This window comes from Tetrao urogallus, assembly GCF_951394365.1.
Source record: "Tetrao urogallus genome assembly, chromosome: 6".
Classification (NCBI taxonomy): domain Eukaryota; kingdom Metazoa; phylum Chordata; class Aves; order Galliformes; family Phasianidae; genus Tetrao; species Tetrao urogallus.
In genome coordinates, this window is record NC_136819.1 from 54,863,082 (window position 1) to 54,887,645 (window position 24,564).

Here is a 24,564-nt window from a genome sequence, read left to right on the forward strand (position 1 = left end):
AATTGTGTATAGTTTAAAAAGCTCTGCAGTATTTTACTCTTTCCATTATATCTTGGCTTCCCCGAGCGCTCTGCTCGCTGCATTTTGCTTGTGCTGGCTCTGTTTTCTAAACCCATTTGTGCCTTTTTTTCTGTACACACTTGTTCATTGGGGAGCTTAAATTGACTTCTCTCCATTCTGTTTCCTTAACTAAAAACGCACCATTAAGGTTGATTGAAGTCTTTTGAAAACACTTCATAAAAAATGAAAGGCCATGAGAAATTAGGCTACCAGTGTTTGCAAATACCTGTTTTCAGCCAAATTGATGGGAAGGAATAAGAACTGAAATCTAAAAATGCTACCGATATATATTTGTTTGCTACTTAGTTTTATGGGAATGGAAATAGCATGTGTAAAACATGGTGAGGAATAAAATATTGAGACACCAACAAAACACCCTGCTTTTGTCATGGAAAGCCTTTTCCCAAAAAACCTAAAGCAGGCCCCAAACAGAGAACGTGTCAGCATTAATTCTTACAGAATCGTTTTATTTTCAAGTGCTCCTCTTTGGAGAAGGCTGAAAACTGTTTCTAAGAATAACATTGGAGCCATGCAATAACGTGTTTATCAGCAATGGGAGTTCTTGGCTTTCCAAATGGGAGAGAACACAAGGCTGATCAGATCGGCAAAACTTGGAGTCTCCTTTCGGCACAAAAACATCTGTGCAGTGCTTGAGGATATTAAGTATGTTTTACACGGTGTCACGTGCACTTAATAAACAAAGCAGCCGATTTCACCCGTCACCCAACAGGAATAAGACATCCCAAAGAGCACGCTGAACTGTCAGGGAAGCTTCTATGGACATATGGAAATACGTCTTACTTTCAAAAGAGAAAAACCAAGAGGGATTTGCGCAAAGTTAGGAGCGAAACAACCGCTTCACAATCAGCAGCGATCGCATGGAAAATGGCAGCTTGCTTGTCAGAGCAGCTGAATGGCTCCCTCAGCAAGCAAGGCAGCCCAGCTGTTTCCAGACTCCCCGACTCCTGCTGCTGATCAGTACAGAATGTACACTTCAGAAATGTAGAAAGACGTAAAAAAGAATTATTCAATTTGAATGCAGTCTTAGACCATTTCTTACAGACAACGGACAGCTTTATTTTCCAGATCTGTTGCTTCCACGGCTCATCCTCCTTTCAGAAACATATTCACTCTGACAGTCATCTCACTGACCAGAGATGTCTAAAATTCAGAACATGTTCAATATGTATCTCATCTTACAGCCTTAAGAGATTTTTACCAACAGAACTTTTAATGTGGGAAAAAAACCCCAAGCCTGTAACCCCAAGGTCGAACTCAGGTTTGGATTCAAGGTCAAACAAACCTGTAAATGAAAGCTGCTTGCAGACTTTGCCCTTAATGCTACGATCCCTTTTCGATTTTGCTTCCTTTTTAGTTCATTTTCTAAAAGCAGCAGAATAAATCCACCAGGCCTGAGCTGCAGCAGTGTTTTATGGTGGATGTGAACACAAGTTGTAGCATACTGTATCACTGCCTTGAAGAATTCTCCCGCTAATGGAGGAAAAGAGCAGCGAGATCAACAAGAAAAGCAGCTAAGTACAAGGAGGTCATTCAGAAGCTATGAGTTCTGTAGCAGAGGTACAAGAAAACCCTGTCAGCTTCCATCCCATTAAACAAGCTATGAGCTATGTGTTAGACTCGCTGGGATTACCAGCAAACCCCTACCAAGATGTGTGCTAGCTTTTGCTCACGTCCTCCATCAATTATTTAGTTCCTTTTATGCAAATAATGTTTCATGGAAGCGGTGCAGATCCATAATGGGAAGAAGAGCAACATCCATTTAGAAGAATTAAATGGTAAATGAAAAGTATGACACTTTGCAGACAAAAGCTATTGAAATGGTGCAGTAGCATTACTTCTTAACTGTCTGCGTTCATATACAGATGGGGAGATTCAATGTTTTATTTGCTTTTTTGGTGAACTTTTTACAGAATTAAATAAGAAGGCAATAGACAAAGACTCCACAATTGCAGTGCTGCCCAGGGCACTGCTGCAGACGTGAGGCCTCTGTCGCAGATTGGTGTTCTTCAGGTTCTAAGCTTTCATTCTGTATTTTACAGGGAATGTTTGCAACTTGTTTCTGTGCAAGAGTCTTTACTGTTCTTTAGACTCAAGGGTCAGAAAGGACCAAGGGCTACTCCTGCATCCATTGATTTCAATGCATGTATGGGATGAAAACTGCTCTGCTCAGCGCTACTACAGTTGTTGGGCCAAACTGACGAAAGGTGCTTGCGGAAGCAATCTGTTCCCATCGCTGGAAGAAAGCTTGCTGTATGAGACTCGGCAGAGATGCTTCAGGAAGGCTTCCTTTCTTCTGTACAGGATTCTTCCCACAGAGGAGGCTGACAAGTAAACGCTGATAATCCTGGGCACATCCATCCGAAGAACTGAGTGTGCCACTGCAGAGCCTTTAAATCCTGGTCTGGGATTTTCCTTGGAAGGTTTATCCCTTTCCTTGTCAGCAGCCTAATTATAGCCTTCCTGCTGAACTGTCTGTGGGCTGTGTGACCACTTAGGCTGGATCTGCCCTGGTGAGCATGGTGATACCCACTAATGTATCTCACAGCAAAGGCTGTGGGGGGGCTGCTTGTCAGGAACAGAATGTGTCAGTGGGGGTGAGAAGGGCCTCCATCATCCTGTGTACCCCAACATCATTGAGAGAACCTCAAAATAACCATGAGTTTTACACCAGAAAACCAGAGATAATAAGGCTTAAAGCTATAATGAACAGATACTGGACTGTGGTCTCAAGGCTTTTATCTCCTGCTGCATCCCCTTTGCCACCCTCTGCCATCACTAGCGGTCTTTGCGTGCAAAGGAGCATGGATCAAAAGCAAACAAAATGTTACCAAATGTCACAATTTTGGGAGACAAATCAGAATGTTAAGCATTTCTCACTGCTCCAACCTGTTTCTCCCATGCAGACACCTCTTCTAAAAGTTTGTGGCGTGAGTGCCCTCTACAGTTACAATGCTTCTGCATCTCTAAATCTACTGTTACTCAAAAAGGATATATACATATTATATATATATATATTTTCCTAAACCAGGATATCCTGAAAGTGTTTTTAAATGGAGACCAGTTAGCCCCAAAACCAGAGTTATGCTTCCATTATAAAATGCTGCACTTCAAAATGCCCTGGCAAAAGACAAAAGTGAAATTTTAAATCTCTGAAAGGCATTGGAATTCAAAAGAATATTATGCACATAGATCCATAATGTAGTTCAGACAATGAAAACAAAGTAAAGCCAGAGGGAACACACATGTATTCCTAATTTTACGTTCACCACGTTATGCTTTTACAGCCTACATAAAGGAGAGCTGTTCACCTCTAGCAGGCTGCCAGAACAACGCTCTCCATCTTGGAAGCAGGTGGCATGCCAAAGGGTACTTTTGTTCAGGCATAAACAGGGCATTTGCTACATAGTTTGAATTCACACGGAGCACACAAGAGCAAAAAGCTGCACTGAGTGGTCTCTGAAGAGAGCAAGAAGAGCTCTTTCTCGTCCTTTTCCTCCCCACTTCTCTCACTTAAGGCAACTGTTAGGTCTTGCCTTAAAATTTGTTACCTGTGTGAGGCTGAGGTGGATTTTGTACAAAGATCAGTGACACAAGGCTGTGAATACCTCCACACCTGCATGAGCACCTTGATTTTCTTTAGCACAGTACTTTTACAATCAGCTCATGGTGGGAGACCACCTGTTCTGCATTGTTCCTCCATCTCCATTAGCTGCACATGTGCTCCTCTCTCCTGCAGGCTCACCTTACGGGATGAACTCTTCTGAGTATGAAATGTCTTTCCCTGACAGCACTGCAGTTCCTTTCCTCTGGCTCTCAGGCAGTGACTTTCAGATGCAAGGAGATACAAATTGTTTGCACAAAAAATAAACCAGTCGCTCTCAGATCCATTACCCAAGAAGTCAGAGCTCCACGTTAAGCAGAAAACAATTTCTGACTCGGTGGCTGTGCTGCCCTCGCAGGCCCTGCTGAGTTCCGCAACACCACAAATAATTTATTCTTGCCTTCTAAAACGCAAGGATAGAGCCTACAGCTTTGGTTTATTCAGGTGCAAATCTGCCGTAACCCAAACGAAGCGAGAGTCGCTGTGATGCTGAGTACTGGAGGCATACGTTAGCCGCCCTGGTCTGGAAAATGAGCGGTACGACAAAGACACCTTGCGGCTGCCCTGCAAACTGCACACGAGACAAAGGAAACAGCAGCCGGGCAGGGGATTCAACCGCAACCTGAATGTCTGCGGTCAGTCAACAGCCTTCACACTGCGGCCTGCCGTGTGCCTGTAAGCACAATGGACACTGACTGCTCCTTCAGGTCGCTGAAATGTTATCTGAGCAGCAAGGCAGTAAATTTGCCGGCATAATCCTTGATCTGATACGTACTGATTTTTTTTTTTTTTCAGTTTCCCACCTTTTCAAGAAAATTCATTATAATGGAATCCGTGCTGTTTTTCCAGTTTAGTAAAAACTGAGCAGTGATTGGGATCATGAAGCTCCTGGAAGACGACAGTACTGCATAGTAAAGATGGAGAGAACAGACTATGCTCCACTGTTCCAATGCAGATCTGCAGAAATACTGCTGAATTCAGACTTCTTAGCAACTAGATCCAGAAAATTGAATCCAGATTGATACTGGGGTGAGTTAGAACAGAACCAGACAAAGGGATCTCGGAGTCCCACAGGATCCAGGCATTCTACATGTGTTGAATTGTTTGCTTCACTGAATGAAATGATTTCATTACTTAATTGCCATTTCATGTCATTCATTATACATTGACAATGACAGCCTTAAAATGGAAATACAAAATGCCACTACTGCAGCACCACTCCAGTCTGTGTAATAATACTGAAGAAAAAATTTCCTCTAACTTCTCACATTTTCATGGTTGCTGTTGACTTTTATGGCCACTTTGGCTGGGAAAGGCTTTTAGTTAATTTCCTTTTAAAAAAAGGAGCAATTCAAAACCGTGGAGGCTTAAAAAACCCCAAACAAACGAACAACAAAACCCCTAGAGTTTGTATATGGACACGATGCTCAGTCCTGCCCTGCACTCCCAGGAGAACAGGTTTCCTATGCATAACCAGAACTTGGCTGAAGTAACTCAGAGACCAACCTCTAAATACAGGTCTGAGATTCTCCTGCCCACTTCAGTACCTCCCCTTACTGTACTACTATTTTTAAATCTTGTTGATTTCTGTGGATATGGAGAAAGCTTTTAACCCTGTTCCAGTTGTGATGATGTAAAAACAACACTGACCTAATACCGGGGAGCTGAAAGAGCCATGAGATAACAGTGTATTGTCTTCTTATCACTCATCTACAAATAGCTGATGGAGTGGCTGCCTCCTGTTCTCTGCCATCAAAGGATAAAAAGCAATAGTTTTAAAACACAGGAGTTTTCATTTGCATCCAAATGATCTTTTTGATAATCTCTCCTTGGTGGAATTTGCCTTCTATCAAAATATAAAACTACAATATTTAAAGTCAACACAAAGAAGCCCGGGAGATTTTACTGTTCGGAAAGCTAAACAAGCCAGATGTTCTGCTGTAAGCAGGGGACTGCAGTGGTAAAACAAAGTTGTTTTGCATGTTAAGCAGGGATTCAGGCTCCTTGTTTTGTACCTGCTTTTCCTTAACATCTGCAACCAGCTCTCTAAGAGAATGGGAAAATGCTCATGAAGCAATTCTGCAGTGCAGTGGCTCGCTAGCATGACATTCCTATGGAACATCAGCTATCCTGAAAGATCTCGTGTCTGCAAGGTACCTGGAGCATTCTTGGATCAAAGGGCAGTGGGCTGCAGCAAGATTTATCAATATATTAAAAAAAAAAATTAAAATAGAAATTAAGTTAACATCAATAAACAGTATTTGCTACAGCATTTCATGCACCCTATCTGATAAGTGCAAAAAGTGCCTGCAGAAGGCTCCTAGGCAGTACGCATTCAGTGTAGAGTACAGTCATATGGAGAGGCCAGTTTCAAACGAATTCTGCACTGCACTGCACAGCCACTGTGAGCAATGCCATCTCCTCTGACCTGCTTTCTCGTCTGTAACATGTGAGTCAGCACAGCACTACCTGATTAAATCCAGTTTATTTAAAGTGTTTCCCTCCAGAGGTTTGGTCGTACTGCTCACCAGAAATACATTTTCCTTTGGAAACTACTCCTGTTGTGTCTGTGCCCAACCGAAAGCCAACTGAAGATGGTTGTGTGAGAAACATCGCTGGGAGCAAGCCCTTAACTAGCTCTCTCTTTTTCAATGGCAAAATATAGCTAATGATTATTTTTTTTTAGCAAGAAGAAATAGGACCTGTCTCATCATTTTTAGTATAAAAATATATTAAGTATGTCTAAGGAAAATGCTCATTTGAGACTAATCTTGCAAAACAAAACAAAAAAAAACAACCCAAAACCAACAGCTCACAGACTGGTAACATGGAGTCACCTCACTCATTTACACAGCTGATTTTGATGGCATCTCTTTAGGCAGCAAATATTAATCATCAAGATAGAAATGCCTGAGTGCCAGGGCTGCCCACTTTCCTATGGTGGGTGAATGTTTGATATACTAAGAAATGGTGGTGTCACTTTCCTGTGCCATTTCATCAGCTGGCAGCAAGTAATGGAATAAAAATACTGCTGCTGACAGAACAACAATTAGACAGAATTAACCACAGTGACAGCTTCACTCTTGCACTTCTGCTTCCGTACTTAATATTCTTGATTACTAAACAGAAGTGGGTAACAAATACAAAACAAAATGAAGTTTTGAGCTCGTGGCGGAGCAGGATTAAAGAGGGATTTGGTAGATACAAGCTTGTTTTTATCAAAGAGCTGGCCCTGTTTAATAGTCATTGTTTTAGCTGCAAAATTTTTAATTGTTTCCTAGGTTGTTCTCACAGATGCAGTGCAGATTTTATCAGAAGAGATTAAACACATTTTTGGTGGATCTGGAATCAGAAAAAAGAAAACGTGGCAGCATTCGTAGAAAAAAAGTATTGTTATCTTGCACATCAGTCAAATGAAGAAGGAAGAGAGGTACTTTGGTCCTAACCCCCTCTTCAGAAAGGAAAGAAAATTATACTGTGTTTAGAGTTGGTAAGAGTCTTCACCTGCCCACGTTTTCTCTGCTGTTCTGATGCACTTGGCTGGTTTGAGAAGTAACACTGTGAGGCACCAAACTGCTTCCAAGATCAGCTGTTGCTCCTTTGGCTTGCCTAAGAGCTCTTTTTACGTGGCTGCTTCGCAGACTGTGTGTTGCAATTGCCGGATTCCCAGGCATACCTGAAACACAAAATGCACATGGATATTCTCCCTGCGCAGCCTCACTCCTGCTGTCAGTCACCAGGAATGGCACTCATTCTTCTGCTTGTAATTTTCCAACCAGATCAGTGAGACATCATTTCCTAGCACAGTAAAAACTCATTTACAGACTGAAACCGGTTAACAAATTAAAAGCAATAACATCAAATCTTTTGGAAGCACTTTTGGAAGATTAGTTCTTCTGACAACTCAGGCTGAGTCTGAAGATCCATGCTAATGTGAAGAACACCTGGCAAAGATGTATTACTCCAAAAAACACAAGTTCTCCCCGTTTTGGGAAGGTTATTAGAAACTCTTTGAGAAATTTGCAAGTTTCTCAAGAAAAATAAAAGTATCCATGCTAAAACTGCTCTATATGAGCCATATAATATGCAGTATGAGGGAGTAAAACCACATTAAATGTTCAGGAATGGGAAATATATTGCTATTTGCTTGTGCTTACTTTTATCTGGTTTATTCAGTAGAGGCTCTGCAACTTTATGACCAAATGTAAGATCAAATAAACGGGTGATGCTTTCATTCAGGTCCACTGTTGAGATCCTGAGAGGAGTGCGTCTTGTAAAACTGTCTGGCAGTGCAGGAAATCCAGAGTCCTTTGTGGAGTTTGCAACCTGGAAATCCTCCATCAGAAAAAGAAAAGAGAGATTAAATGATTAATTGTTTTGGTCTTTACAGTAGAATTTCTTTTGCTGTTGTTTTGAGGTAGCATAAACCGTAATGGCCAACTTTCTGTGAATGAAGAACTGTAGAATTAGTTCTAAATTTACTGCAGTGGGGTTAAGATTTCAGTATTGCACTTTCTAGAAAAGCTTTCAGGTAAACACAGGAGCCATGCCAGCTGTGTGCATGAAAAAACATTGCGTATGTAGCTGAGAAACCAAATGCTTGAAACAACATTGTAAGAACTCAAATAACAAACCTATCAAGCCCTGAAGTTGTTTTTATTAAGATGGAAAATAATGCATGTTCAAATTTAAACCAATGACAGGGCATGGGCAACAGATACAAAATTACCTCTGGAAGGTTCTATACGGCATTTATAAATACTCAGTAGTCCACAAGTCTCACTCTGTGGTCACCAATTCTTGTAGCAACTGATTTAGAGCTGTATGCCAGTCTATGCCAGTGTGTTAATTTTGATGGGACTGTATACCCCTGAATGGCAGCAGCAACTGATTGCCTTCTGTAAATCATCTGTAATTCAGCAGTGAACATTTTAAAAGGAGATTTAATCAATAGCTTGAAAAGAAGAAATAATATTATGCACAGAGTGTTCTGGTGTCTACCTAAAATAGCCCGAAACAAAGTGCTCGTGTTTCTGCTGGGAAAATCTCTTTTGAAGCTGAAGATCAAGAGCACTTTCTAAGCTTAAACAACACCATACGGTTTCAATTCTTGCTTTCTAACAAGCACTTTAAAAAGCACAACTAAAATGCAACTGACAAACATGAAAGATCTTTTGTGTTGTTCCACTTGAATGATCTAATGAGAAAATGGCTCAGTTCTGTTGCAGCTAATGAGATATAACATCTTCACTGAACCTAAACATAAAACAGAGATTTCTCTAAAGATAGTCCTTACATTGCTTCTACTGCTTTCTCTTGCTTTGCTCATTCTGCCATGTTTTTATTTAAGTGATATCCATGAAAAGTACAGGTCAGTTTTGAAATAAAACATTAACACATGAAATTACTCAATCCAAAAGTGCTTTGAACTCTTGTATATAAGCATTGTGGCATTAAGTGGGAAAATGTGTTTCTCTAGGACAAGAAGTTACAAAGGTCCTGAGACTCCAAGCAAAGATGTAAATGTAAGCATTCGAAGATCCATGATAGCACACTTGTGACAGATTCATTTTTGAGACAGAACTGTGTACAGGGATTTCAACCTTCCTGGTTTCAGCAGTGACCTACTACCAACGTGAAAGCTGAGATGTGGCAAAACAGTGAAGATGTGTCCAATACCAGTATCAAGTAACAGCTGCTACTCCGCTAGTATCTCTAAACCAAAACTGTGCTAAAAGGTTCTATTTATGCAATGATGTATTTATGCCAAGACATTTCTGACAAGAGCTAAATAAAGGATAGCTGTGGTTAGACTTGGTTGAGTGTGATGAGAGCATTATGGCAGTAAAGAACTGAAGAAGATATTTGGAGTGGAACACTGTTGTGGTGTAGGTGCCTACTGGCTGTGCTTCTTGTCTATGAACTGTGCAATGAGTTTTGAGGAAAGGCTGGCCAGGGTGATGAGAGTAAATCCGGTCTTACTGAGGCTTCTCAGCATCCTTAGTAGTTGTGTTTCAAATGTGTAAAAGAATTGTTTCTGCGCTGTGTTGGTATGAAACGGATACATGGAGAGAACTGCCTTGCACAGCAGAGAGGGAACAGACTCCAGATCTCATTACTCTCGGTTGATCCTTCTGTGGAAAAGGCTGGTTAAAATGAATACTGCAGTCCTTTGAGCTGCGAGGAAAGAGTTCTGTTCATCCAACAAATCTCTAGAGAAATGTCATGCTGTGATATAGAAAACACAGATCAGTTGTGCTGACAACAAACTCTTTCAGTGAGCGGAGTCGTAGTGATAAAGAGAACCACAGAGACAAAGAACCCTCTGTTAGTAAGAGACACGTGTTGAGCGAGCCTCCTCTCTGGCTCTCTGCTTTGTTATTATTATATTTAGGCAACCTAACAGCGAATCCTACCAAAAATCTATGTTCCAGTGTGTTTGTATTGTAAAAGGAGATGAGGCACACCCAGTGAACGCAGACAGACTGACAGATGGGTGAGCACAAGAAAATAATGAGGAATAACACTGGTCAGTGTGACAGACAATGGTCGCAGCTGATGCCCAACTGCTGTCACGCCTTCTTTTGGTTTCTTAGTCAGCGGCAATTTTAGGGCAAGATCTACAGGAGAGTAAATGATGTGAATGTTGTCCTAAGAGCTGAAGTAACATTTACTATAAACTCGCAAAGTGCTGGTACTCAGCTTTTACCCTCTCTTCTGCATTTACTGCAATTCCATCTAACACTTGTAGTGCTGGCAGCTGGATGACAAGCAGTGAACGGTAGTTCTTCTTGAGATAAACCTGTATGAAGAAAACAGAATTTAACTCAGAAATGGGGTCCTCATCCAATAAGACAATCTGATAGGACCTCAGCAACATTACTAAGTGTCTGAACTAAACCTCAGACCAATATTACTCTCCCAGAAACAGAACCCAAACTGGGTGTAAATGACCATACATCTCTGAACAATGGTTTTCAACTTCAAGCGACCACGAATGACTGCATTGGCAAAGTTGCACCCTGGGGGAATGTTTGTACCTTTACCTCATATTCGGCAGGACCGAAGCAACTTGTCATAGCCTTCAAACACACAAGAATTCAAATGCACTGTGCTCCCTGTAAAGAAGTTACTAGGAAGCAGCTTTACGCTTTTTTAAGAAGCGGCATTGAGATGCAGGCTGTGCTGGAAACAGAAAGTGCTAGCAACAGTGTTCTATCGTAATAAAAAAGGTTATTGAAAAGAAAAGGTTATATGCTATCTGCAGCGTGGACCGTAGTGGCAGATACTGCTACTGCTACCCTGTGAGGCACTTCTCCTTAATGCCACACTGTACAGAAGAGAGCTGAGACTGCCATCTCTGTCTCCTTTAGGGGAAGTCTAGATCTAGATTCTAAAAAGTAGACACTGGAACAGCGACTTCCCAAGTGAAATTTGTTTGGCTTTTTTCCTCAGAAGAATATGACTGTTCTGGCCATTACTGGGTGACTTTCAGTTTGCTTGACACACTCCTGCCTTTTCATCAGCTGCTGCAGAAACCAGTTAATTTACCACTCTATATAGCCCCTTGAAGGCTGTCCACTGAAAATAGCATCCACAACTGCACTGTGTGTGTTATTCTCCAACATATACCCTCATCTTCTCTCTTCCATGTGTTTCAAGCTGTTGCTTTAGACCACGAAGTGCAGATTTATGGTAAAAATACTTAAGCATTTAGAACCTGAGAACTTCAGCTTTCAGTCTAATCTTCAAGAGCCTATTTACGAAAACAAGCACTATGACCCATATTTCAACTGAAGTTGAAGAACTGAAGAAAGTCACATTTGTTCTCAAACTAACAATGAAAAATGTATTTTTGTTTCCATTTATGCTTGATGCTACTTTAAAGCTCAGCAGTGCTCAATACATCAGGCTGAGATCCTGCAGATTTTCTTCATACATTTGGCCCCACTGAGATGTACTTTGGGAATGAATCCTGTTCTACAGTGTGGCAGTGTTATCTGTCTTCTGTCCCACAGCTCTGTGTTCATAAAATCAGAAGGGCTAGAGTTTTCTTTACTGTGTTCTAGCAGTTTGCTTTCACAGGGAAAAAAGGCAAACCAGCAGTTTTACGTTGAAGAACAGGAGCATGTCTGGAAAACAAGAAACCTCAAACTTCTTTCCAGGACTTTTTCAAGGGGTAATGTGCACGACAGCAAAAAAGATTGCTATGAGACCATTTTAAAAACAAAATCTCAGGGTTCAGAGATCCTTTAACATTCTATGACCTTTCTTCACAGATCTGACCTGCTTTGGAATATTGAAAGGGCAAATCATCTCTGCAACGTACTCATGCAAACACATGCATTTTAAATTTATCTTGCAGCACAGTGAAGAAGAACGTGCTGAAGAATGAGTGTCTTCTGATCACACTGCTGCACTGACAGCTACAAGTCAGTACCATTGTGTACTCTATTAAGTTTTCAAACATGAAACAATAATAGTAGAACGATCTGTTTAGTGAAAAAAAAATCATAATCGTTTCAATAATTATAAAGGGTAAATACTTAGTGTTTAGGGTGAAGTACATATCTGCTTTATGTAGCAGTGACCATCATACTCACTGGATTTCCATGCAGTGAGAGCACCTTGAGACTAGGAATAACTTGAAGTTTTTCTAGTTCAGATACTTCCTGTGCAAAAGTTAACATAAAATTTAAAAGTTAAAAAATTGTTATGTCAGGAGTCCTCAGAAATCTTGCAGCTGCTGTATATATTTGGGGGAAAATACAGGTAATTTTACTGAGGCAAATCCGTAGAAGAAAATGGGATTTTTGTCTGAATGAAGTCTGCAACATTTAGTCCATGGAATCTACATCACTAACAAAGATACAACCTACCTGAATTCTGTTGAACTGAAGAAAGAGTTTCTGCAATTTTACCAAGGGTTTTAAACCATTCAGTTCTCGTATGTGGTTTTTCTCTAGATCAAGAGTCTGAAGATCACTCTGTCCAGCAAGAGAGCCTTGTGAAATTCTTTTAATGCGGTTGTGGTCCAGCACCAACTCTTGCAGAAACTGGAGACCTTCAAGTCCTTCAATTTGTCTGATCAAATTTCCTAACGTACCAAGAGGAAATGTATGAAATTTTGTTGCTCAGTAGCTGAGGAAACTTACAGCCATGGTAAGAATTAAAGACAGGGCATCACTCGCATTGGGCCAAGACCAGAGAAGAGCACCACAAATTCAAGACACAGGTAAGACTGGACATAAGGGAAGTACTACCTTACTAACTTAGTACTGGACATAAGGGAAGGGAAGTAAAACCTGAATTAATGTAAAGAAAAATTATCATCGCTTACCCTGCAAAAATAGAAACTTGAGGTTTTTCAGCCTGCTAAGCTGTAGGTAGGCCATGTCAGTAATTCCGTTATGGCCCAGATGAAGAACTTCCAAACTCTGCATTATTGGAGGCAGACTTTCTTCAAACCCTGCATCCCTAAGCCAGGAAATTAAACAAGAATATAACATCATGGTTTTCCTTCGAAAAAAGAAATATTAGCTTTTCCCACTTGAAGAAACAATTATGAAAAGCATGTATAGATGACTGCAGCTTCACTAGAACAGGTTTCACAAAAATTACACTTGAACATAGAAAAGAAATCTGGAGCACTGTGTCCAGTTCTGGGCTCCCAGGTTCAAAAAGACAGGGAACTGCTGGAGAGAGTGATGGCTATAAAGATGGGTAGGGCCTGGAGCATCTCCCTTCTGGGGAAAGGCTGAGAGACCTGGGACCATTCAGCCTGAAGGAAACTGAGAGGGGATCTTATCAGTGCTCATGAATGAATGTCTAAAGTGCAGGGAGTCACATGGCTCCTTTTTGTGGTGTCCAGTGACAGCATGAGGGGCAATGGGCACAAACTGGAGCACAGAAGATCCATATGAACATGAGTTCATATGAACAGAGAAATGGAACAGGCTGCGAACCGATGCTGTGGAGTCTCCTTCTCTAGAGACATTCAAAGCCCACCTGGATACTTTCCTCTGCAGCCTACTGTAGGGAGCTGCTTGAGCAGGGGTTGCACTGGAGGATCTCCAGAGGTCCCTTCCAAGCACTCTGACACTGTGATTCTATAATTAAGGCCCTTTCTGAGTCTCAATTTGTGTGAAAAACGCTCATATCTCACAAGAGAAAAATGAGCACAAAAATTTGTCATGTTATGATGGAAACCCAAACACCCAATATCCATGTGTTCTTCTGTCAGTGTTCCTTCCCCACAGAAAATGTGAATCAAATTCGTGGTTTCCCACACCCCCGATGTTGAGCATATGCAAAAATAAAGACAAGAAGAGTCTGGGGAGCTCTTGAGAAGAATGCACATAACAGCTAGGTTTTGCAGGATTCTCTGATGCACTGTAAATGTTACGTTCATAAAATTTGACCATGGTGTAGAGGTGACTCTGGAAGTCTTTTCCGATATGATAAAACTGAATTTGGCTACGGATGTTTTCTTGTATGCAGGAGAAAGCAAATGAATCCTGACAGGTTTCAGCAGTTTCAGTCCTGTGTACAGTTGAGAAGTGCAAACTGAAAGGTGATTTGAAAATGCTCTTTAGAACACATGACCTACCGTAGATGGCAGAAGGAAGAAAGAAGAGGAATAACCACCTCCTTTGGAAGATGAATGGCGTATTCTCACTTATGAAATAAGAGAAGGGAAGGAGGTTTAATGGCAGGATAAATCAGAGAATCACAGAAGGGACACACGAGGACCATTGAGTCCAACTCCTGGCTGCACACAGGACCACACAAAATCCAAACCCTATGTCTGAGACCACTGTCTGAATTTTGTCTGAACAAACAAAAGCCTTGTTTATGGTCATAAAAGGTATTTTATCCTGAACTGGCTGAACAAATTGATTCTAATAAGTGTTTGTGATGGCTATGAGAATAATACACAGCACAAGGCAGCCGTATTTTCAGAAATCAGGCTCAAGAGACTGCAATACTATCTATCTATCTATCTGGGGGTTGGACTCGATGATCTCTGGAGGTCCCTTCCAACCCCTACAATTCTGTGATATCTCACCATATTCTTCACACCGATAACATTTTGTAGTATAATGTACAAATTAACCTGAAGAATGAAGCACAGAATATCAATGATCAACCTGATAGAAGTACATGTCCACACTGTTCCAGATCAAACCAGCAGCCAGAGAAAGGTAGAAGGTTCCCTTACTCAAAACAAAATCCTTTGTAGAAAGGTGAATAAGTGTCAAGGTGTGCCTAGTTGTCTGTGTGACAGGATCCAAAGGATGGGTGACAAAAGACTGGTATTATTAGTTTGGTGAAGAACTGGCCTGACAACTTGTACCCAAAGAATTTAGGACAGAAAAGCCAAGTAGATTATGCCAAACATGTTGTAAGTGTGCAAAATGAATGCAAAAACCAATACCCACAACAGCACAATAAAACACCCAAAACAGAACAGCAAGGAACTTCCATCGACTGGTTGAAGATTGCTCTTCCTTCCTCAGTGGGCTACAAATGAGACACAGGCATACTTTAAAAGCTTCTGGTACCTTCTTCCTTTGGTATATTCTTGTTGTCCATAACCACTAGAGATCACCTTTCGGTGCAGTTGCTGCCTGTTTGTTAACTCATTTGCAGATTTTTGTCCAGGCAGTATTGATTCAATGTGATTGTAATTCAGACATAGTACCTTACAAAGGAAACACAGTTAATCAAATGAATGCCCCACTTTAAGGCATTAGCAAACCTGCCAATCACACTTTTCTGACTCAGAATTTTCATTTTTTAGAAACAAAATTGGTCAGCCTGGAGTGCTTTAAAATGTCTGCTGCAATTCACTGGTTTTTTTTAGGATCAGTTTGGTGAAACAATAGTGTATATTTGAAACAGTGGACACAATCAGCTTTTTGCCAGTTGATGACTGTTGCTACAAAACCACACAAAGAGCATATTGCATGAGATTAAAGATGTATTTTCAATCCGAGGAAACTAGTTTATTATTTTTTGTAAAAATAGAAAAGGCTGTCACCAACTCACCTTGACACTGGGAAGGAAGATTAATCCACTGAAAGATGTGAGATTGTTGTTCTGTAAATTCACACTGCTGACACCTCTAAACTGATCTGCTGGCACCAGCTCTACAGCTCTGAATTAAGTAAAGAATGTAATGATGGAATTAGAGTACACGTAGTATCGGAAAACAAGATATAAAGGACGTACATAGCATGAGCAGAGCCCTAACACGCTGGCTTGTTGGTTAGAAAGATAACATGCTCCTACAAAATAAGCAATCTAATGAAAATCTCAAACAAATCCACAGTTTTCTTTCCCCAATAGTAAGAAATTGACTTGATTCTGACACCGAAAGCATGGGCCTGCAACAGTCTGCTCCTTTTGCCTGTACAGCTAAAGAATAACAGCTTCAGGCTGTTTTCATTGCTTTCCAGCAGTGCTGGAGCTGCCATTGCTCCAATGGAGTCTTCCCTTCTTCATTTAGCTGTAGGCTGGGAAGGGAATTACCAGTTGGCACATTTGGTAAACACTAGCTTTAGTTTCAGATTTTCACATTCTAACTGCATTCTAATGCTACTGTTAAAAAGCGCAATTCTGAAGAGCACCGCACCTTATGTTAGAGCTTGCCCAATTTAATTCCTGCATTTCGGTGAAGTCTGAATGTCCCAGCCTATCTGCAATCATGTCAGAGGTGAGTTTGCCTTCAAACAAATCTTTTGCACATTCTCCTTCCGCAGGTTCCTGTTAAATGCATTTCAAGGGAAGTCTGCTACATTAATGCAGATCTACAACCATGATAGCAATTTAAGAAACACGAAAATATTTGCAGTTGGAGTAACTCTAAAAGGTGCCATTTTGCCTTAAAAATGTGGCCATTTGTCTTACACAACAGACTAGGCTGCCTTCTCTCAGCTGGTTCATAACAAAGAATTTTAAATAATATTCACTGATTTCACAGTTGGAGCTGATCATGCTGATGCTCCACGACTTAAAGTCCCCAGAACTCCAGCAATGTGCCAGGACACTATAGTGGTAGGTACTTCTACAAAAAGAACACAAAAAGCCAATTTCTATCTCAAAAAATATGACTAAAATAGATAGAAACAAACAATGGAACTCTTGCTGAGTTACATATGTTACATATGTTACTGAAAAGTTACATGTGTGATGTCAGTAAGTCCAGTCATCTGGAGCTTGATTTATAAAAGAATGATTTTAACAAAAAATCAGGTTATAATCTGCATACAGCGTGACTTACTACAGAGATGCCATCTAAAGCATTGAGAGAGGGAAGATGGAATAATACAAATAGTCTGTAGTTATCTTGTTTCCAGACTATTCCATTTCCACTCATGTCCAGAATTATCAGATTAGTTAAACCCTGGGAAGAGTAAAACAAATCTTTTGTTAGTATTACTTTTAAACAACCATACATAGGTGCTTTCAGGCTACTCTGTTTTCAGCTGTCTCTTCAGTTGTCACCTGCAAGAGTCAAAACCAACTGATCACTTAAGAGAGTCCGGATATTTTCATTTAGATTAAAAACATTTTGCACCACCTACAAATAGACAAATGTACCATCTGCAAATAGAGCTCTCAAAGTACGTGAAAACTATACTAACGTGCCCTAGAAAGGCCTTTGTCTTCTCACAGAGTTTTAAGAGAGTCTTAACAGAAATAAGAACCAGGGTCTCAGGCTCCCACTAGTTGGTGTCTGACAGCAGCCAGCAGAGTTTGTCATACATATGGTAGCTGAAAGGAACTGGAACTGCTGCGTGTGTGGTTGTGTGACGTGCAAAATTATTGCTTGGTTTATAAGCCGTGAGGCCTACGCAGTGTATGTGATATTCAACTGCAGAAAGTTTTGAGCCCCATCTAAGTAGAGGCTTTAGTTCCTCCTTCTAAAAGTGCACTCATCAAAAAAGGCTACTGTGGGGTTCTGATCACTTTAGGTCCAAGTGCAAAGCTAGATGGATGCGGCACTCAAAGGCAGAACCTTGAGTTGTGCTCTGCAGTTCAGCTTCCTCAGTTCCAAGCAGCAAAATATTTCTAACGTGTTAAAAACCAAATTAACCTCTGAAGTAGTAAATTCATATTTACCTTTAAATGATGTATCTCTTGGCTCGCTGAAATACAGTTATAACTTATGTATAATTCTATTAGGGAGTATGTTTTCCTTAAACCAACTAAAGATGTGATCCTGTTGTTCTCAACAGAGATGTAATGAAGATGAGACAGATTCTCAAACACGTGTCTTTTGAGGCTGGTAAGATGGTTCTTATTTACACTGAGTCTTGTAAGTTTGGTGAGCTTCGAAATTCCTTGAAAAACAAACAAAATGTACTTAAAATAGTTAGGTGCAACAGAAACAGGTGGCTGATACAGATGGTAAAACAAATTATAAGGGACACAGTTTGTGTTAATAGGTCCAACTGTAACTGTGTCATGACCATTCTATCAATTAAATGTAGGTAAATATGCCAAATAATAAACAAAACAACAAAACACTACAACATATTTTGCTGTAATGTAATTTCTCTGCCTCAATCCCTAACTTCGGTTCAACTAAATATATGTTCAGCAACCAGACATCAGGTTGTTCAATACCTGAAAAGCTCACAGAGTAGCTAGAAAATCCAAACTCACCTCTGTACAATATTTCACTACGAGCATTTCTATTGAGTCCTAGCTTAAAAGCCTGAATTGCCACTACCATGGTAAATGTATTACCATCGAGTGTGGAAATGCAGTTTTCATCTAAAGTGAGTTCTTCGAGGTTGAGACAGGACTCCAGTCCTTCTACTTGCGTGAGATTGTTGTTGCTAAATGATGCCCATCTTAAGTGCTCCAGTTTTTCCAAGTTGGAAATTTTGAAGAGATGCTGGTCATCCAGATTTAAGACAGTGATCTGTAATAAAACTTATTGCTAGAATTAAAAGAAATCAGTCAATCAATTCAATTCCACCTATTTGTTCTGTGCTCAGTTTCAATGTGTACATTTCCTACTGATACCTCTGACAAGTTATTAGATGCAGAAATGTAACATTTCCTCATTACGTGAAAGAACTGCTGATCTGTCATACAACTTAGAAAAACCTCAGCTTCTCCCTCATAACATAAGTATGCCAGTTCCAAAATGCACCTCTGCTGTTGAAGCAATCTGAACATAGCCTTTTTTTTTTTTTCTTGCCTGCATTTGCCTTTAGGTAGCTTTGGGGGATTTAAATCCTTCTGTCAATACATTATTTTAGTGCCTAGTCTGTTTTACAAGTACTTGTGCTACACCAGGCCTGGTTTAGATGGAAATGGAATCCTGGTAATGGAAGCAGGATTTCAGCATAACACCAGGGGATTGATATTTAAACCTGGATATTTATCTGGTCTAGCAGATGCTGAGTCCTGAGTCACGGCCAAACTCTCTTGTATATTTCATAATTATGACATCTGTATACTCACTGACTGTACAAGCAGTCTAGGGTAGACAGGGCTGTCAGGGCTATCCATAACCTGTTTGCATGACCATGGCTCCCCTACTTTCTGATACTGCAGTGTGTTAACAAATCATTGTGCAATGGAGGAACAAAATGATCACACAGCCTCAATTTTAAAAAACTGGATAGCATTGTAGAGACCCATAATATCCAGTATTATAAATACAACCTAAAACATTCAGTGTCATTTGTTAATGACTAAAGAACAATTTGGGCTACGTTATTTCCTTTCCCCAAAATGTATTTTACTCACTGTGAATCCTTTCTCTCTGATATCACAAAAGATACATGACACGTGCTAATGCAATAACTTTCCCAGCAGTTTCAGTAATTCTGAGTTCCCCAATGCACACAGAATGAAATGCTATGCTTATCAACAGATATGTGCTTTCCTCTAGCTATTCTACATTGTGTTAGCAAATTGAACTGACAGAGGAGCTTTTAACCTTTCATACTGAGAGGATTAGCATGATTTCAACTGATGGGTCACAACAGGTTAGGGTGACCTTGGATCTTTTTCCTCTGACTCTTGTGGCTGCCTGTTAGTTCAGTTTCGTGGAAGGAAAAAAGCCTGGTGTGACTGTGCTCCCTCTCCATCCACCCATGAGCCTTACCACTGCCCTTCAACCCCAGCGGTGACTTTTGGCTCAATCTGTCAGACAAGCAGAACTCTGAAAGATACCAAATTCCTATAAACTCATAAACAGCCAAATAAGAGACATAAATTAATCCTTCCAGTGAAGGAAAAGCTACGGTATTGGCTCTGCTACAATGCTAGGCATTAGAGAATGCAGGAGAGACTTTTCTCTGAATGGCCTGAGGCACTCTGAGAGCTCAGATCTGACTGGGCACTGGGTATAACAAAACAGTCTCAGTTGCATTGTAAAAGTATCTCTTGTTTAACAGACAAATACTGGTTAGAGGATGGATCTCAAAAAGTAAGAAGTGGGATGATTTGGACTAAATAAGGAAAAGACTTCTGGTTCTTTAGAACACCTGGTTCTAGCCCTTTACAACAAAACAAGAATTACTTGGTGCTGGAAGCCAAATTTTTTTCAGAAACAGGGTAGACATGACAGAGTAGGAGAGACCTATTTCAAGTAACAGATTCACTGTTACTCCAAATCTTTATAGAACCACTGAGAACTTCGTGTCAGCACACTGCTATCAGCAATAGGGACATCTCCATCTGTGACAGCTTGTAAGACTCCCTGCTAGAGGGCAGCGCACTTCAAACTGCGGCGCCCCTCTGAACACTCCCAGGACTCAGGTCCCACAGCTGTTTTTGTGTCTGCTTTGCCTATAGAAGGAACCTAGGCTTAATAGTTCAAATGTGGTTATCTGTGCTGCAGACCACAAATGTTAGGTGAAATGAACCCTAGTCTGAATGGCTTTACATAAGACTTGCTGTAGCTCGGAGAGCTCATAGTGGTCTGGACACAGAAATTACCAGAAAATGCTTTTTTTGCCTGCTTTTTGCATAAAGTCACTCCTTGGTTTTAAAAATCTCTTAATGCTAAAAGGAAAATGGCACTGCAAAAACTGCAATCGAAATGCCCTCTTCAGGCATCCGAAACCTCCTCCTGTGAGATGTCTGGAGGTGGCTATAATCAGAAACAAGGTAAGTTCTTGTTAGACTTTCAAGTTTTCTGTAATATATTTTAATCAAACAGCATAAAATGTTTTAAGATAACAAATGGAAACATTTACATAGAGTAATCTAAGTGTTGATGTAAGTATATGAAACAGCACCAGCCTTACCATTGAATACCAGTTATGTTCCATCTGTAAATCCACCCTGTTCTTGCTGATTTGAGACAGAATTGTAGCACAAGAAAATACACTGAGAATGGGGGGCTTTTCTTCATCAGTCCTAGAATATTTCAACAGTGATGTCTAGAGGAAAAAGAAGAAAATATTTTATTGAGTCCGTAATAAATGATACCATACACAGTTCACCAGCATACAGTAAAGGGCATACAAATTTTCTGCTCCTGAAAGGAACAGGTGAGATATCAGCTGACATGAGAAATCATAGATCTAATAAGTCTAGTGGTTTGGAGTACTCCTATAAGGTCTCACATATCAAATTTTTGAAGTTTTCAGTGCTTATGTTCTTCACAGCAGAGAAGGTAGACCTCATTGAATCCTCTGTATTGACCTTACAGACTTTCCTGGGAAGGTATCTGTCCATTTCTTTGCAGGAGGATCCTTGTTTGCTTTCACTGTGAGCAGACAGTAGCGCTGTGACTGTGCTCTGATCATATAAATGTTGTGCCAGCATTGAGTTCCAACTAGACAGTCCATGGTGTGTGTTACTTAAGCTCAGCCTAAGGTTCAGGAGTGCTTAGAGATATAGTCCAGAGTTCTTGTGCTCAAGGGTTGGGAGGATGTGCTCCATACCTGTTGTAAAGTACTCTGAAAATTTACCCATAGAAAAGACCTTAAAGCAAGGGATATTTAAAAGAAGGATGTAGTACCATTATCCAGCTATTTTCCCCTCCGTTGTTTCTATTTGGCAAACATTGAAACTTTCTTGCATCCTGTATTCAGCAGGAATTGGACATGACTGTTTCCAGCACCACGACAAAGCAAAATTCTTGGTAGCAACAGAGATCTTTGTAAGACCTACATTTATTACGTACTTTCAGATCTCCTGATAGAAGCAAAGATAAAACACCTGTCTTCAGAAAAAAACAATAACAAAAATACAATGAAAAACCAAGTGTTCTTTAAAGCATCATCCACAACATCAAACACGGGTGTAGAACTGTTCACATGGCTTTCCCTTTTGGTAGAACTCACTGTAAGTTGTAACAGAACAGAATATCACACCTTGTTTATCACTGATCCTTCAATATAGTATAGTGCTTCTGCAGCTTCTTCATCAGCAATCAGGACTCCATCTAGGTTAGTGAGAGTCTTCAGTCGGCCGATGACACTGAGCCGGATGGAGGTGGGCTTGAGGAGACAAAAAAGGTTACTCTCATCTGTCTTCTTCTTTTTTTAAATACCAGTTCATACCAGGAGGAGGCTTCCATTGCTTTTCTGGTTATTTTACTGTCAGCTCAGGGATGTTGAGCTCTGCTGTGATCTTCAGCAGAGCCACCACATCATCCCTGCTAATGCAGTTTGCCAGAAACATGCAGCACAAGTTACCTTTGGGCCAATTTTGATCATCCTGATTTTATGTGATGCTGATGGAAATAAACTGGTCTGGAGTCACATGGCTTGCTCGGAATGCTACTAATCTTACAGCACTCATTAATATATGAGCTGTATTTAGGAGTTCCATTTACAAGCTAGAAATATTACAAAGGCAAAGAAAGCTCCAGAGGACATGTGAGTGATGTTTAAAGGATTCAGAAGTGTCACTGAAGCCTCAAGACATCAACCAAATGTATCCCATAAATAGGGAATATGTTAGACTGCCCACTAGTTTAAAACAGTACATGGAATACACATTTCTCACATGATGAATAACAATGCCTTTGTCTGTGGATGTTCTTTCAATATATTTTGATTGCTAAATAACCCAAATGCAGTCTTTCATGAGCTAGCTGGTAGAATGCATCCTCTGAAAGGTGATGAGGATTTTCTGCTTTGCTCTGAACTAACTAACCGTTGTAGTTGGATGTCAAAGCAGGGATGTGTCATACACCACATTTACCACGTTGACACAAAGTTGATGGCAAAAAAAAATTAGCGAAATTAAAAGTTTAATCTGATAAAAGCTTAATTAATCACAACAAAGAAGACTGGAACTAGCAGCTCTTATTTCTTTTTATGTTTTAACAAGTATTGAAAAGCATCAGTGAAGCTTAAAGGGACCAGTGGGTGTCTGAATGGAGTTCTGTTTCCTGTTGGTTTGCTATTCAAAGTATTTAAGAGAAGTATTCTACTCAGAAAGTATTTCTGTTTGCCTGAATTGGAATGACAAAATACTCAGTATTTTTTTTAATGGTCATTTAAATACTAAGTGTTGTTCAGTGCCTCAGATTTGTAAGGGTTAACTGTGTTGATTCTCACTAAGCTATTGAAATAATGTTAAAACGTACTGATTCAAAAGAAATAAAGAGAAACATTTGTTTCAGAAGCTGGTTGGGCAATATCCATGCACGAGTGTCAGTAAAAGGGCTGAGTATTGGCTTTCTCTCCAAAGCTCCAGCCAGCACAGCTGTGCTGCTGCTGAGATGCACGCAGTGCCAGACTAATTGTACGTTGGCTCACTTTCTAGCACTTGTTCAGGCTGCGACCACAGAAAAAAGCAAAGGCTTTGTGAGAACGGAGATGCCATAAAACGCTCACAAAGCTTCTTACACTGGAAGGACCTTGGAATCAATAAGGTGCGGGACCAAATTTTAAGCCTTTACGATGTAACTGTGGACCTGGTTAGAATGCTCTCCTAGGGAATTCAAGCACTGATATCTACCTTACACCATGGGTTGTGCCTGATGTCCAGGCTTTGTACATTGGGAGTATGTTCACATAAGATGTTCAAAACTTCCTTGGACTCTTTCAGCTGATTCCAGCTCAGGTCAAAGAACTGCAGTTTGCTTAAGCCTCTAATGCCCTCAAGAGTGATCACATGGTTATGGCTTGCATCCAAATACTCCAGGCTGGGCTGCAAAACAATACAGGTTTGAAGACAGTTGTGTTGCCAAAAGTATTGCAAAATAAACTTTGGTTAAAGTAATCAGGTATCTTTAAAGTCAGTAATCAGAATCTTTAAATAGATCTAACTGGATCCAGTGTTCAGGACTTCCCTTGCTCTGAACTGTTTCTGTTGAGGGAAGTCTAGAATGTTCCAGCCATGTTCCAAGACTACAAAGGGGCCATTACCTGGCAGAGCACTTTGGCATGTTATGCCAGGAAGTTTTTGAAAGGGGGAGAGTGCATCTCTGTTCATATCAGGATCCTCCTAAGTGGTAGGAGGTAACCTGGGAACTGGATCCCTGATTCCATATCAGCAGGATGGGAAAGCCCAGAGGTCCTGGTTAGGACTTAAATGTGTTTAGTCATTCCAGTCTAAAGACTACAAAAGCATCCATGCACAGTGTGGCATTTTAAGGCTGAAAATGAATGCCTTCCTTAGCACCTTGCTCCAAGAACATTTAGATTTGTCTCTTTCTATTCACCTTTACTTTGATAGTTTTTACAATTATTTCACTTATTAGGAATGAAGGAGAAAAGCAACGTGACACGAATCATCCAGTAGCCCAGTGGCAAAGCCAGGGGGAGAATTCAGGTACTGCATGAGGTGTTACTACTTACTAAACTGAAATGACCACTGTGCAGGACAGATGTGTGATAAAGTGATAATGCTGTAATACTGTGATTCAAATGGGAGAAAATTGCTGGCTG

At 40.4% G+C, this 24,564-nt stretch overlaps 1 protein-coding gene across 1 annotated transcript in view; it reads right to left on the reverse strand.

Annotated features, from left to right (window-relative positions):
• Positions 1–7,182: 7,182 nt before the first annotated feature.
• The window catches only part of LRRC9 (leucine rich repeat containing 9), a gene marked incomplete at both ends in the record, with an annotated part of 57,274 nt that continues 39,892 nt past the window's right edge, over positions 7,183–24,564 (reverse strand). Inside the window, 15 exons of the mRNA XM_079537489.1 lie at positions 7,183–7,358; positions 7,840–8,017; positions 10,392–10,484; positions 12,286–12,354; positions 12,562–12,779; positions 13,023–13,159; positions 15,247–15,386; positions 15,734–15,842; positions 16,320–16,450; positions 16,968–17,090; positions 17,810–18,030; positions 18,440–18,617; positions 20,962–21,096; positions 22,036–22,161; positions 23,633–23,824. Of these exons, the coding sequence (XP_079393615.1) occupies positions 7,183–7,358; positions 7,840–8,017; positions 10,392–10,484; positions 12,286–12,354; positions 12,562–12,779; positions 13,023–13,159; positions 15,247–15,386; positions 15,734–15,842; positions 16,320–16,450; positions 16,968–17,090; positions 17,810–18,030; positions 18,440–18,617; positions 20,962–21,096; positions 22,036–22,161; positions 23,633–23,824 (2,226 nt within the window). The remainder of the gene's footprint in view (positions 7,359–7,839; positions 8,018–10,391; positions 10,485–12,285; positions 12,355–12,561; positions 12,780–13,022; positions 13,160–15,246; positions 15,387–15,733; positions 15,843–16,319; positions 16,451–16,967; positions 17,091–17,809; positions 18,031–18,439; positions 18,618–20,961; positions 21,097–22,035; positions 22,162–23,632; positions 23,825–24,564) is intronic.